This window comes from Nothoprocta perdicaria, unplaced genomic scaffold (genome assembly GCF_003342845.1).
Source record: "Nothoprocta perdicaria isolate Ctin4 unplaced genomic scaffold, notPer1 scaffold_244, whole genome shotgun sequence".
In the NCBI taxonomy this organism is placed as follows: Eukaryota; Metazoa; Chordata; class Aves; order Tinamiformes; family Tinamidae; genus Nothoprocta; species Nothoprocta perdicaria.
This window is the reverse complement of record NW_020455471.1, coordinates 984,295-998,910: the sequence shown is the minus strand read 5'-3', so window position 1 is coordinate 998,910 and position 14,616 is coordinate 984,295. Positions and strand designations below refer to the sequence as shown.

The 14,616-nt window shown below is 43.2% G+C and overlaps 1 protein-coding gene and 1 long non-coding RNA gene across 2 annotated transcripts; one reads left to right on the top strand and one right to left on the bottom strand.

Moving 5' to 3' along the window:
- Positions 1–3,373: 3,373 nt before the first annotated feature.
- IL2RB (interleukin 2 receptor subunit beta) lies at positions 3,374–14,616 on the bottom strand. Its single transcript, XM_026039903.1, has 9 exons — positions 14,529–14,616; positions 14,070–14,196; positions 12,260–12,365; positions 10,909–11,017; positions 9,706–9,854; positions 9,114–9,285; positions 7,248–7,344; positions 5,436–5,520; positions 3,374–4,201 (listed from the first exon to the last, which is right to left on the bottom strand). Exons 1-9 carry the CDS (start codon positions 14,599–14,601, stop codon positions 3,374–3,376), a joined length of 1,746 nt encoding a protein of 581 aa, XP_025895688.1. The 5' UTR covers positions 14,602–14,616.
- LOC112947765 lies at positions 10,764–14,240 on the top strand. Its single transcript, XR_003249470.1, has 2 exons — positions 10,764–10,800; positions 13,762–14,240. It is a non-coding gene; the product is annotated as an uncharacterized LOC112947765 (long non-coding RNA).

The following is a 14,616-nucleotide window of genomic DNA, read 5'->3' as shown; positions in this document are numbered from 1 at the left end:
CACAGTAAAGAAGGGAAAGGATGTGGGAGGGGTTTTAGAGTGATGTTGCCTTCCTATGAATATGATGTCTCGAAAAGATGGAGATGAGAGATAGGACAGCTATCTTTTCTGTAGCTGGGCTTGAGAGAAAAAGAGTCATCTGTCTATGTCTGTTAGCCAAATATCTTCCATATAGCATTGGAGTTGGTCTTAGTTATGACTTTGGTTATTGTGGGGGCCATCATAGCATGTCTCTGCAGTTTTACTAGCATTATGTGATTACATCAGCTTGGGAGGGGGAACATTTCTCCCATGTGATATTTCCAAATTGCTCTTGGGGACCTAGCAGAGAAAGGGCCCCAGATAACTGAATGCCATGCCTCTGGTACTCACAACATGGGTTACTCACATATGAGACCACATGACTTCGTCTTCCTGGAAGAAAGGTCCGGTTATCAGCAGATCTTATGTTGAGCGCTTCCTGCAGCAGTGTGTCACACATTCACACCCAGTGTGGCTGCTAAGGCAGTGCTAACAGCTTTCCATTCGAAAAGCTGTCAGCACTTTCACAGGGGTGAAAAATACTGAACCAGCTGGATGGTTCCCAGATACTTGCAGCAGGCTTATTTCCAACTGTGCTTTCTGGGGATCCAGCAGAAGGGAATGTGGTAAAGAAATTTCTGAGACACAGAAACATCCTCCTGMTCTTATGGCAGCGTCTGAAACATGTTCATGTTTCAGACAAACATTCARCCCTTCGAAACATCTTTTATTTCCAGCCCAAAGCCTGCTGCCCATGTAGCTAACATTATTCCTCCTTCCTCATCACTGGATGCAGTGATAYAAATGCCAAATCATCTGTGAAGTGGTTCCTCTTCCCTGAAACTGCAATGTGAACCTAGGCTTCTCTCTGGGCTTCTCTCTGGGCTCTTTAGGCCTGACCCAAATCCTATTAAAGTAAGCAGGGAGTTTTTCATTTGCTATGAAGGTCTTTGTATGTGTATAAGAGCTGACCTCTTTGCCCAAATGCTCTTTCTACAAACATCCCCTTTCTCTGCCTTGCCCTCAATACCCATCTCCTCACACATCACTGACTGCCTTTGCATGGGAATTATTCCCACTGTAAGGATATTGATTCTCTTGGGAAAGGGAGGAGGAGGGAGTGCTAAAGGTCAATTGGCCCCAGCAAAGCTTTGCCTAGTTTCTCTAGAAAAGGGCTGTTATTCATTCCCCCGATCCTTCCATATYCTGAAGGACAATAAACAACAAAATACTGTTGCTCCACTGACATATATTTTATTAACATAGGTATTTGTATTTTTATATTCATCTTAGCAGCAAGGATAATTGAGAAGCTTATGAAGATGTACATAGGTACAGGAGAACTACCAGCATAATGAGTATCATCTGCCCATGMAAGACAGCAATTTTCTCATCAGGGAAGGGCTTCAGTGTCTCTTTTGAAACTACATCTGAGAAGCTTTCTAAGGCACAGCAAATATCTGGATAAGCCTTGCCCTTGCTTTTGTGGGGAATGATGAGGTCTACTTCACCTGCTGTTTCCTGGAGATGATAGAGCAGTCCACATGTTGAGGCAARCGCAGGAACTGTTGAGAAGAGGGTGTATTTTCCCTAGTCCCCTCAGCTGCAGGGAGGCCCACTTCCTTTGAGTTTCTCTTGAGGTTAATTTTTGATTTAATGGGTGTCTGGGATTTGTAAAGACAATTAGCTGCATTAATGCAAGATCATGTAACAATGTGAGACTGGGACAAAGAGGAGCTAACACTTGTATAKACAGAGGTCAGGAAGAATTGTTTCTGGGTGAAACTCAGAATGAAAAAAATATAGGGAGGACGACAAAAATACTGTTTGATATTTCAGCTTTTTTTTTCTCTCTGTAAAAACTCTTAGAATAAAGATCTTTACTGCAAGATTGATATTTCTCTCATTTCTGATAAGTCGAAAAACATGGCAAAGAAATGGGACAACATAAAGAAGGTGAATAGAAGGATGGATAGAACCAGAAAAGTGTGCCAATTTTTGCCTCACCACCTTTATCCTGTGCTGTTGTGCTATTTCTGACTAGCACATCAGCTAGTGTAGAGGAAAAAGTAAAATCAGAGTAGTCATTGCTATCTCTTTTTTTTTTTTTTTTTTTTGCTGGTGAGTAGATTGAGGTTTTCTTTGGTTTTCTTTTCAGCAAAGGTCCTAATTTGTGATTTACTTCTCTAGGCTCATTCACTCTGCCTTTGCTGCTAATTAGGCAGTGTTTTCCCTTGAACAATGGAAGGAATGGGCAGGACCTTTGTGATGTTTTCCACTAATACAGGATGTGGGACGGACTATTCTGCAATCAGCTTATCATAGTCAAATATTTTGCCCGCAGGGCAGAGAGGCTTTCGATTTCATGAAAAATATTGCAGCAAGATRGGAAATTGTGTGTATTCTTTCTACTGCCATCATCGCTTGAGCAGGGGATTTCCCCAGTATTTTTAACCCAAGAATGGGTATTTCTTTTGACAYTGCACTCCTTAGACAGCTGATATACATTTGGCTCTGAGCTGAACTTAGAGACCTGATTCTAGAGCTGGAGCAAGTGGCTAAGAATGTAAACCTGGGGTAACCTGAAGTGGGGAACCACTGAAAAAAACCACCCTTGATCACTCAGGAAAAGACTTTTCCAGCTTTTCAGCCACAGTGCTTATTGACAGTGCCACCATCCCTTGTAGAAAATCTTTCATCCACCTCCTTAGGCATTTCTCCTACCTGGGGCACACAGAGACAAGGGAAATGGAACACGTGGCAGCTCAGCCTGCAAGCTCAGTGCTGTTTTCACACTAAGATGTGGAGCATGGAAGTGCTGGCACAGCACTGGGAGATGACAGAAAAAAAAAATACTGTTTTAGGATCATACTTGAGCAGTGTGGGAAGGGATTTCTATGCCACTGGTTCCAGTAATAGCAGAGGAACAGACTTTGTCATGGAAGAGAGTCCTTGCTGTTCTATATTCCTAATAATACAGTTTCTATTTCTTCATTGCCACTGAACAGAAGTACATTCTTCATGTAGCCACTGAACAGTTTTAATGTCCCTTTATCATTTTCTGTGTGTTGTTTTATCTTTAGATTAGCCAAGTTGTCCATGCAAAAGGTCCTCTCATTTCCAGTCCACTACTTCATTGTCATTTTACCATGGAGACAAGTGCTACCCAGGTATCAATCCATGAATTTACATCCCTTCCATCCCATCCCTTTTCTGTTTTTGTACCATTATAGAATAATCCTGTTCTCCATCCCCATTAAAGACCACATTCATGCTTTAAATAGACAAGTTATCCATCTTGCCCTCCCTCCAGGGAAAGCTTTTTCCACCTGTGGGCCTCTCCAGGCAGATCCTACACAGAGTGGTAGCCATATTGACTTTGGAGGTCCCTCAAAGAAAGATATGCACCAGTATTTGGGACTTGGCTGGAGGAGGCTGCTCTGCAGAGATCTTCAGTTTGGGTTTGCTCCAGAGATGTAGGCTGAGGATAAGAAGAGCTAGTATATGCCTCTGGAGTGCCAGGATTGATTGAAGAAATTGCATTCCCACTGCCCACTGTGGTCTTACTAGTACTGCTGTCATGCAGGTCTGGTAGGTCAGGAAAGCCTGTATCTAGCTGGCACAGAGTTTCAGAGGGCTGTAAAGTTGTTTTGTCTGTAACTTCTTCATTGCGCTTCAGAGCTGGTATTGGTGGGGTGCTTTCAGTTGATGGGAGAGTATCAGATATAGTCATGTCCTGCTGGACTTCACTCGCTGTCTCTTCCATAAAGGAACCATTCTGGAAGCCGTGGGTTCCCTTGATGCAGTGGAGGAAGCTCTGGGACAACACAGGCACATCCTCTGCCAGCATGCAGAGATCAGGGGAAGACAGAGCTTGGTAAGACTCATTGTCCTTGCTGGCACTATTCTCCTGCGAGAAGGGCTCATAGGTGAAGTAAACCTCACAGGGCTCAATCTCAAAGGAACTGGGAAGATGAAAGAAGAAGTAGCCTTGATTGGTGAAGCAGCTGGACACAGAGTGCCCACTGGTTTCTAAGGGAGGATCAGAGGGTGGCATGCCCTTGGAAAGGAGAAACTGTGATTCCTGATCTTTCTTCTGCATAACCTCAAGCATGGAGATGTCTGGAGCCGTGCTGCTTACACAGTAGGAAGATGTGGAGAATGGGGAGGAGAGCCATTTCTGTGGAAACAAAACATAGAAAGAGGTTGTTACACCGAGAGTGTGTAACATAATAAGTGGTGTCTTCTCTGGGCAAGCAAGAGCGGAGGGAAGGGCATATTTCATATACATTACATCTCAATACCAGTATTTTCAAAGGAAGTTCATCTTTCTGTCATTCAAAACCAAGGGCAGATCCTGCAAGACCATGTTTTGGGATTTCTATGGGGAAAGGAGGGATGGAGGATTAAAGAGAAAGGAAGAAAAACAATAAAAGGAAAAAATATGGTATTCTAGATAAAAAGACAAAATTGTAAAGAAAAGCAATAGTGGAAACATGAAAGCAGTACTGGAATGGGTCTTGTGTAATCCATTTTAAATAGACTAGTTTTGGTAATATCCAACTTCATCAACTTTATATCCAGTAAAGCCATTTTTTCCAGGTTCTTTGCCCTGGAAAACTGTCTGTGATCTATGTTCACCCCACTGCTCCTCTGCATTGGATTTTGCATTTAGACTCCTTTTTTCTTTTTTTTTTTTTTTTTTTTTTTAGCTTTGCAGTCCTCTGGAGCCTCTGCAATTTATCTCTACCGTTAAAGCAAGATGTCCCTTAGGATTACCTCCCACATCTTGCATCTGACACTCCCTTTCATACAGCATAGAATTGCAATTGTCTTTTTGCAGTTGCTCGTGCTGAATGAGAAACTGCAAGGCAGAAAGGGAGAGAAAAAGAGGGGAAAGAGAGGATGTACATGAAAATGCCCAAGTTCCTGATAAAGGCAGAGTGATGGCAATTGACAGTAGGAGCAAAAAGGGTCTGACTCATGCAGAGATAAGGCTCAAAAGAAGAGAAGCAGGAAAAGGGGAGAGCAGTTGGATAATCAGAGGCAGGCAAGCAGGGAAGAAGCTGAGTGGTAGGGGATCTGAGAGACTTGGCTTCCTCCTGCAGGTCCCTTGTATTCTCTCCAGCTTTGCTGTCAAGAAAGAAGGGTGCTGAGGTTTGCAAGGTTTGCCATTTCTTSGTTCTGTAATTAGAGATACATCAGCTGAGTGGCAAGTTTTAGAAGGTCAAAAAAATAAAACCTGAACAGAGAACTAGGCAGCTGGTACTGCAGAAATGTGACCCATGTGTGTACATATATGTTCTAGGACCTGGTATCTGCACCAAACATGTACAAACATGTACAAACATGTACAGCTGAACTCTCTTCCTTCCTCCTTTCTCTCTTGTAACCACCTAGATCCAACACCCTACCTGAACATCACCTCCATGAACTGTGATGAGGCGAGGGAAGAACTTTTCAGGATCTGGGATGTGAATCTTCAGCATCTTCTTAAACCTTGAGAAGAGAGAAAGAGAAGGAGAAATGAAGGAGGACCTGAACCTCACCTCTATAGAGCGAGTGTTGCAGCTCATGGGCACTACTATGGCATGTGAATGAGGTAAAAGAAGAACAAGCCTGAGGCATCTCTTTGCTCTTGAGTAGCTTGAAATGCAGATGTTGGTAAGATACCTAGAGAAGAGACAGGTGAACCTGGCTTTGGAAAATAATCTCCCCTCATCCTTTTTCTCTGGTGAAGCACAGCCGACAATTTACAGCCTTCCCCACTTTCACTGGTCACCTTGGGCAACCCACCCTGCTAAGCTGGACAGGTCTGTCTTATTTCAAAGATACATATGCTGGGGGGCTCCCCTTTTTGCTTTGCTGCCCTCTCAATGACTCAGAAGAGCACAGGACCTGAGCAGCTCCTGTCAGTGCCTGTTCTGTTACWTGCAAGACCATTTGAACATGTTTTTGCACCAGTGCAACTGCTCCTGCTTTACTGGAGGCAGTGTTTTGTCACACAGGAGAAGCACAAAATGATTTAATCCATTTCCCTCTTACTTAGAGAGGTCGGCTGATCCTACCAACTGTTTATTGAAACTTTATGGTGGTCTGCTCAGAAAATAACCTCTTGACCTCTGGAGTCCATCAGTGTACTCTCTGGAGCATAAAGATTTGATAGTTCTTGCATATAAACTACCTTACCACCTACCACTGCAGACACTATTTTTATTCATGCATGTCTAATCCTTCCTTGGATCTTACCTCACAATTATCCTCCGTCAAATCCTGTGTGTTAATTATTCTCTGTGGAGAAAGAAGTCTTTGTATCTGTGTGCCTTGTAGCTAGCACTTTCTCATCTGTACTTGAAGTAAACCATAGTGACCAGAGACTTTCTCAGCACTCATCTTTATTTAATACACTTCTTCTTTCCTCACGGAGCAGCCATTACAGATTCTGCTCCCTCCTTCCCTGAAAGCATTTCTTCCTGCTCCCTAGCACTAACATTAGCATCTTGTTTCTCTGTCCCTGCACTGAGCTGAGGAAATTACAACCTGAAACCATTTCAAATCCTGGTTTGCTGACAGGTCACTCTCTGTATTACTGTTACATTGGGTAACCTTGTGAGACACATTCAGTTCTGACTAAGAGCATTTTCTGAGCAGAAATTCTGGCAAAGAGATGAGGTCTTTAAGGTACTTTGTAGATGTTTACCGGAGTGTGGGGAGGAAATGTAGGGCAGCCAAATGGAGAAAAAAAAAAAGGTACTCTTCACTTAGGGATCCTGTCTRTAGAGCAAATACAGCTGTACTCTGCCTGAGCTCTGAATAGAGAGTTTAAGTGAGAGGGCGGTACTACCTATGCTTGCTTGTTCCTCTCTCTAGGGAGAGTGCTCAGCCCAGTGGCCTATTTTTTACGAGGCAATTTTGGTGCATCCCTCTGAAGCATCCCACTGAAGGAACATTGCTCTTACCAAAGGGCAATTGGCAGCTATTTTGAACTCAACAAGGTCATGTCACATGAGAGTAGAGTGTCACAGTATGACAATATTACCAGTACCACATAATGCTGGGTTGTAATATATCTGGGAGATTAATATTAACTTCAAAAGGCTGGCTATAAGCCAYATCTGGGAGTCCCTCTTTATCCTCAGTAATACTGAGTAAAAATTAAATTTGTTTTTGAGGAGATTTGTAGGAAACAGGATCGGAACAGAGAGTAGCACTTGACTCCTATTTACCATTTCAGGGTCCTTGGGTTAACAAGGAGGGCAGTCCAGATGATCACAAAGACGCAAATACTCACAATAAGAACTGGTAGGACTAGGAAGGATGTTTCTGTAAGATGAGAGAAAAAGAGAGAGCTGTTGTGAAAATTTATCCAAGATTCTGGAGCTGCAGTGGCTGTTCAAGCCCGTCAAAGTGAGCCTTTCAGTATTATAATATACCTCTGAAAATAAACAAACAAGCAAACAAACAGCCCCACCACCACAAAACAAAACAAAACAAAAAACACCTGAGATACAAGTCAGATAAGTGGATGCTGCTCTATCGTCTAGGGTGTCTGAGAGCTGAGATTGGTTTCAGTGTCCACTTGACATAGTTTAATACACAGTTCCTTGTTGAACAATGTGAAYGCCTTGTTCATAATAGCACTTCAGCTGGGAGTTACTATAGATGAGGTGCCACAGTGCACGGGTGTGTTTAACATCCTGTCCACTCTTTGCAAAAGAAAGTATGAAGTCCTAAATTCAGTCTCAATGATGCTGGAGACATGAAAAGTAACTAAAGGTTGTTTGGGTAAATCGAGTCGTAGGATTCATGAACATTCATTAGAGGATAGGAGGGCCAAGGATAAAGATGTTTCAGGATCATGGGGCTGACTTTGGAGAGGTGTTGGAGAGTTTAAGGAAGCTAGAAGAATACGGCCCTCCATCACATGATCATTTAGGTGCTTGACTAGTAGGATTAGGAGGATGAGACTGAGTTCCCATGTACCCAGCTCTGGAAGAACTGTTTGGACCAGTCTTACATTAACTCAGACTTTTCTTAATCCATTTCTTTTACATGCATCTCCCCTAAGCACCTTTGCTAGATCTTGCTGTTCTGCTGCCAGGCTCCTCTGCCTAACACCTTATCTCCCTCTATCCCTAGCTTGCTCTGTAGTGCTCCTCTGGAGTAGTTGTGAGCAAACAGTGAAAAACAGAAGAAGGATGATACATTTTTAGAAAGTCCTTTCTTTGCCTGTCCTTGAGATATTTCTAAGATCACTTTGTCTCTTCTGCCTCTGGTAGCCTGGTTATCTTTGGGTCTTGGTTGCTATGGCAACTGGTTGAGGCTGTATCCTGTTCATTGACATCACACACTGTCAAAATTTGATCGCCACAGCAACACAGTGYCCTTTCCAAACATAGCTGCTCTGTTTATACCACTGCCAAGCACAAAAGGAGAGGCTGGGCAGGGGCAGAGTAGGAGCAACACGAGGAGGAACAACCTCCAGCTACCTGTTTCCCAGAAAAAAAATACAGAGATAAGGGCCAGTGACTAAACACAGAGGCCTGTTCAAGGCAGTATATTTCAAGGCTGCAGGTGTCTTCTATGATGGGCTCATTGTAATGATTGATACACATTTGGAGAGGTGTTTTTGGAAGGGGTTCATGCATGCAAATCTCAATAATTCTCCATGAATGATTGGTTCTTAGGCTCATATCTCCTTATGCTTAGGAGTTTCACTGCACCATAATGATTACTGCTACTGTAGGTCACACATTTGGTCTTACTGCTCTGGGGATGAAGGCACTGTAATATCTTTACATCTTTATGTCTTGTGGATTTTGCCTGGTCTCTGCAAGTTATATGGACTTCTGTCACTTACTCTCCAAGGGCCAGGTGATAATTCCTGTCGTTAAATCCTATTAAGTTCAGTCTAACTGTAAGATTAGGAGAGGAAGATTGTTTCTAGTCTATATATTGCTTTTCACTTAAYGCAGTCCTCCCTTCCCATCTTCCTCCTGCTTCCCAGCCTGCTTTGGCCCTTTATCCCTGTTTTCCTTCTCTGAGTCCCCCCACTTCCCCTCCAAGTCAGATTGCCTGATTCTGATCCTTACGGTCAGCGTGTGTCCTCCACAATATTGTCTCACTCCAGTCACTCCACACGCCTTTGTAGGTACTCGAGGCACTGGGTTTTGCACGGACAGCTGCCTCATATTTCAGGTTAGGGGAGAGTTTCTCGAACATTACCCACATCTGGTCCTGAACGATGTTAAATGTCCTGGCCGCCTAGAAGAAGGTAAACATTTGCGCATCATTACCATGTTGCTGTGGCTCACAACCTGACATATCCATCCTGGTCAGGCACTTAGAAAGAACCCATCTTAGAGCCTTGCCCCTGATCTTTGTTTGTTCATGCAGGAGGACAAGTCTTCTTTGTTCTTTTCATCCCTTCCCAGACCTGTCCTGGAGCTGTCTAAATTTCTCTTGTCACAGCACCAGATGAAATAGGATTCCCATCTACTACCATGTCATCACTAAATATTGGCAGCAGGTGACCCATTTAAAAGTGGGGGGCAATCCCCTATGTAGCTTCCCTAAAACTGTTTCTCTCTCTTGAGAGGAGAGTTATTCTGCCCAGCAGCCAGTCCTGGTTGACCTAAAGAAAACTATATGGTGTCAGGCCCCAGTCTCCTGCTTTTTACTCACCTCCCATGGCTGACGAATGGTTCGGTACTGCACTTGATATTCCCTCTCACCTTCTAAGTAGTGAGAGGAAATATTCAGAGTCCAAGTTAAGTTGTAGGTGTCTTCAGACTTCCTAATCAGTTGAAGATCTCCGGGAGGTCTCAGCTTGACTGGAAAGAAAGAGAGCAAGGATTGTACCTCTGTGTAGTCTGTTTATAATAGGGCCCTCCTGGAAGACCTCATGCAGCAGGACTRTGTCTTGGCTGTATGCACAGACTCCAGCCACACACTGCTGAATGAAATGGTTATGAGTTTCCCTCTCTCTGCTCCTCCATCTTCCCCACTGACATTGATGACAAAAGGCCTATTTTCTCTGAACTGCACTAAGGGCAGCTTCTCCTGTGAGTCTGAGAGTGTGGCCCCTGGAGACACTGCAATTCCACATGGCCAAGCATCTCATTGTGTAGGGGTGATTCATGAGGCAATTGTRGGGACAGGAATGGAACATTGCTGGAGTGATAGCTGCTTCCCAGCTGCTCTTTCAGAGAGCCACAAGAGATGTAGTTACACAGACTGACTAGGCTGATCCACCCATGCACGTGACCATTGCCATGCCTTCCCATGCCTCACCTTGCAGYAGCTCTACTGGACCTTTTCTTGAGCCAAGTAAACTCACATATCTGGGAAAAGAAAAAGATGGCCCAAGGGGATATTTTTCTGATGAATTAGAGAATTCAATAATTTCATCAAAGGCTGTGACAGAAGCCAAAGCTGGCTCAAGGGAAGGTGAAAGCACACGGCTGGGAGGAGGAGCATGGTTAAAGTGGCAATACATTCTCTACTTTTGGCAGCATATATATTTTGGAATGTCAACTGAGCCTGTTTGAAAAGAGAAATCCTACAGCAAATGACATCTGCTGTGAACACCAGGGATCTAGCAGAGCCTAACTCTTCCCAGAGAAGCATTGAAATTGAACAATGTCCCATTTATAGGAGTGTCCCTTTGAATAGTTTCCCATTTGTTGTGGGTGGCATGACACTGCAGATCAGAGATGCAAGTGACAGGATGCAGTTTGGTCTATCTCTGCTAGCTGTTTCATGGGGCAAGGAAAAGAGGTAAGTCCAAAATCAGCTATGAGTGTTATACAGTTGTTGCTGGGGAAAATAAATTAGGTATCTCTTCATGGGGAAGCTCCAGAGACTGCAAAGCAAACAAGCACTTACTATTTGAAAGTGGATGGAAATTCTCCTTTCGCATAGGTGTAGTTCTCTTTTCCCCAATTTGACAGTGTACAGCTATGGTTAGGCTGTCTGCAGTGGTGAAGAATTGAGTCTACAAGGGAAAATTACCAATAGTGACACGCAAGTTTCGTTAATAAACATTCATATTTATGCATTGCCTGTATATGAGGTTTAGGAATACTTGACAATAAATGAAGTGGGTTTTTTTTTTTTTTTTTTTTTTTTTGTGTGTGTGTGTGTGTAAGACCTAAATCTCAGAGGTGAACAGAAAAAAACAAAGATTTATACTTAATATGGATTGATTCTTCTCTCTCTTTGGAAAACAGGTCACTAAATACTGTGATGTCTTAGTTTGCTAGGATCATTATACACTGACTAGGCAGGAAGTAAAGTTATTTTGGAAAAACAGATGATATGTTTTGTGAGGCAAAGTAGTTTGACAAAAATATTTTACTTTCATCAGTAAGATTAAGATAATATTAAGATTCAGCATTAATCTTGAAGCTCAACGAAGTTATGGTAATCTGATAAAACATGATTCCACAGCTATACTAAAGGGTTATGCATATGACACAGTAGTAAATATGGAATGTGTAGATTAGCTTGGCTGGAAAGAAAAGTGTTTGAAAGAGTGCTTCTTAGGGCTATTTACCAAGTTAAACATTCATCTTTGTATATGAGGGGTTAAGATGAAAAAACGTGTCTATTTTTAGAACTGATTATGACCTTAGCAATAAGAACAGTTAGATTTTTTTTCCTGAAAGCACAAAAAGTACAGCAGTTTCTAGGTATGACTGAGGGAAGTACCTAAACAAATTAGCAATTTAAATAAATAATAATAATTAGAAGACTTKTGTCACCATTGTCTCCGCTGATACTTTGCCATTGCCATCTAATATTTTTAACCAGAAGCTTCACAGTACTTAATGACCTGAAATATGGTATTGTTCTTTTTGAAAGAAAAAAAAAAAAGAGAGATCTGGAGGTGATCTTAGATCAGCACTAATTCTCTTCAGAGGGAAGAAATAAGGTCAAGTCCAGATAATTATGATGTAGGACACTGAATGCGATCACTTTGTTCTTCACCTCCTCTGCATGTGTCATGACAGGATGGCCTAGTTCACTGTGTATCCAGCCCCACCATCAGGAGAACCCATAAGCGTGGTGAATATCAACAACACGCGACATCAAGTCCACCCCTCAATCTGGAGCCAGGGAATGGTTTTGAGCTCTTTGCAGTATTCCCGGATGTTGCATTGTTTATACATCCAAAATTACATACAGATTCCACCCACCTTATCACTAGCCAGAACATCTCAGATGAATTACTCACATTACTGTTTTTGCTGAAGCTCTTGATGCATCTCCTAAGCCCTGTTACATGTTCTGCCTTGGGTAATTCACAGTGCTCCTTGAAATCTTCAGGTGAAGAAAATGACCTGGGATTTAAGCAGGAGAAWCCAATGAGCTGAGGAGGCCATTTTCTCTTTAGTCAAATTTTCTGGAACATAACAGGCCTTTCAAAGTGTTTTGCACCCTGCTAAATTAGCAAAATCCTGCAATGGCATACCTGCACCCTTCTCCCCTTCCCCATCACATCCCTCAGACATATGTACTGCAACATGGAAAGTCATGCATCCCAGCTATTTCAAATCAAAGATGGCAAGAGCTTCCCAATCTCTGAGGCATTACAAAAATGTCTGGCTACCYCCTCTACTTCCTGTTCAGTAATAAAGGGCATGTAGATCTTAAACATTCCTGCTGCCCACAGCTGTGTTAGTGTGGCCCTGGGAGAAGGGCATCTGTTTGATCGCTTCTAGGGTTTGCAAGTCTCTTTCAAGCTCTTGACAGTCCTGTAGTGTCTCAAATACTGCGACACATCCTCTGAACCAGGTCCTATCTTGTACTCAGCAAGGGCTGTACCTCACGCTTGGCAGTGCTGTATAGCTTCTCTTTTGCTCTGTGTCCCCTGAGAAGTCACACTGACAAGTGTGGTTGAACCACCTAAGGTGAGATATGGCACAGCAGGTGACAGAGTGGGAGAGCAGCAGGGGAGCTGCAGAAGAGGATGTGCCAGGCAGAGCTGGGTGCTGCAGCTGTTAGGTCAAACCAAATTGGGAGTTGCTAAGGGTGGAAGAGGAGATCTTCACCTATAACTTTCCTTGAAGAGTCAACTGTAACCCAGCTCCTTAGAGCAGCAGACCAAGGAACTTTGAAGGGCAAAAGGCCAGTTGGTCCTCCCAGTGAGTGGTTTGCTGCAGAGGATGCAAAACACACTGTGCACACATGTGGGATGTCTTCGAGTCCTGGTCAACCTGGTACAGTTCCTAGCCCAGCCCCAATTCCAGATTCAGCGCTTTTGATTCAATCTTACGGAGCAATAGCAATGTTTTGGCATAATTCTATGCACCAGTCCTAGAGTGTATCCAGCAATCCCAGCTCTATTAGAAGATGCTCTTACTGGAAGCCAGGAGAAACCTGTTCACTGCTAGAACCACACTGGGCCTCTTCTTTTTATGGGCACTCAGAAAAGTTCTAGAGCAGGCTGGCTCCTTTCTTCATTCAAGATGTCATTGTTGGAGACCACAGAGACCCAGTCAACCCTTACTGCAGTGCTGGACACATGTTTATCCCTGTGATGGGTAATGTATGTTAGAGGAAGCTATTATGAACTGGAAGAGGTGAAAAGGCCAAAGAAGACTATAACAAGGTAAAGAAGATTTGTCACTGAAAGTATAGCATTCATACTCTGACCAGCCATTCCTTGCAAATAGTTCCTATATAACTTTACACCTTTCCTCCCTCCACCTCCCCTTTTCTCTGTTTGTTTTTTAGGTTGCAAATAGCCTTCCGTTCAGGGAATAGAACTCTCTGGAAAATGAAGCATGAACAGAGCAATGAAGGTGGAATATAGGCTGTGATAGACATTTGAGTAGCTTCATAAAATGAACGCTAAGCAGAGCCTGGCATCTCATTCAGCATAGGATTAGAGAGAAAYTGGAACTTCAAAGGCAAAGCCCCTCATTTCTGTGAATCCTCAACACCTGGCCTGTGGAGGAGTGGCCTAGATTTATATTAAGGAGAATTTCCTGGACAATCTTCATTCAAAGCATTGACTTTGCTCAGTCTTTCCAGTCACTTACCCGTCATACAAGGCTAACTTTGATAAAATCTCCAGATGGCATGGTACTTCAGCGAGGTCTCTGCCTGGGTTCCAAGTGCAAAACAAAGTTGCTCGTGAGTCATACCAACAAGTTAGATTGGAGGTATCTGCCAGTGGAGTAGAGACGGACAGTAACACGGATGAATCAGCAATGTCTTTTGGCATTAACAGCCATCATAGACAATCCTAAGCCCTCCCAAAATAAAGATCAGTTCCTTTACTAGAAAAATGGATAACCAAATTAAAAGAAGCAGAACCACTCACATCTCTATCTGCTCTGTGTCCCTGGAGCAAGATATACTTGCAAGAGACTCTTATCGCAACCTCCTCTGCTCATCCATTACAATGCAAGCACACATGGTGTACCATGCCACACACACTCCCCTGACATCCTCCCCTGTTAATCCTGCTRCCATGGGAGAAGAGAATTCCTTCTTACCTTGTGTGGAGTCAGATGCCAGCGAGAGGCTGAACAGCCAGAGATGGCACAGAAGCAGCAAGGAGGACTTCATCTGTACTGGTGAAAC

What these genes read in the sequence shown, in the direction of transcription:
- IL2RB (XM_026039903.1), bottom strand. Translation starts at nt 14,601, where the DNA reads ATGAAGTCCTCCTTGCTGCTTCTGTGCCATCTCTGGCTGTTCAGCCTC. An exon ending in GGCATCTGACTCCACACAAG is followed by an intron (nt 14,197 to 14,528) that starts GTAAGAAGGAAT and finishes CTCCACTGGCAG; the next exon opens with ATACCTCCAATCTAACTTGT. An exon ending in GTGGAGGACACACGCTGACC is followed by an intron (nt 7,345 to 9,113) that starts GTAAGGATCAGA and finishes CTCATCTTACAG; the next exon opens with AAACATCCTTCCTAGTCCTA.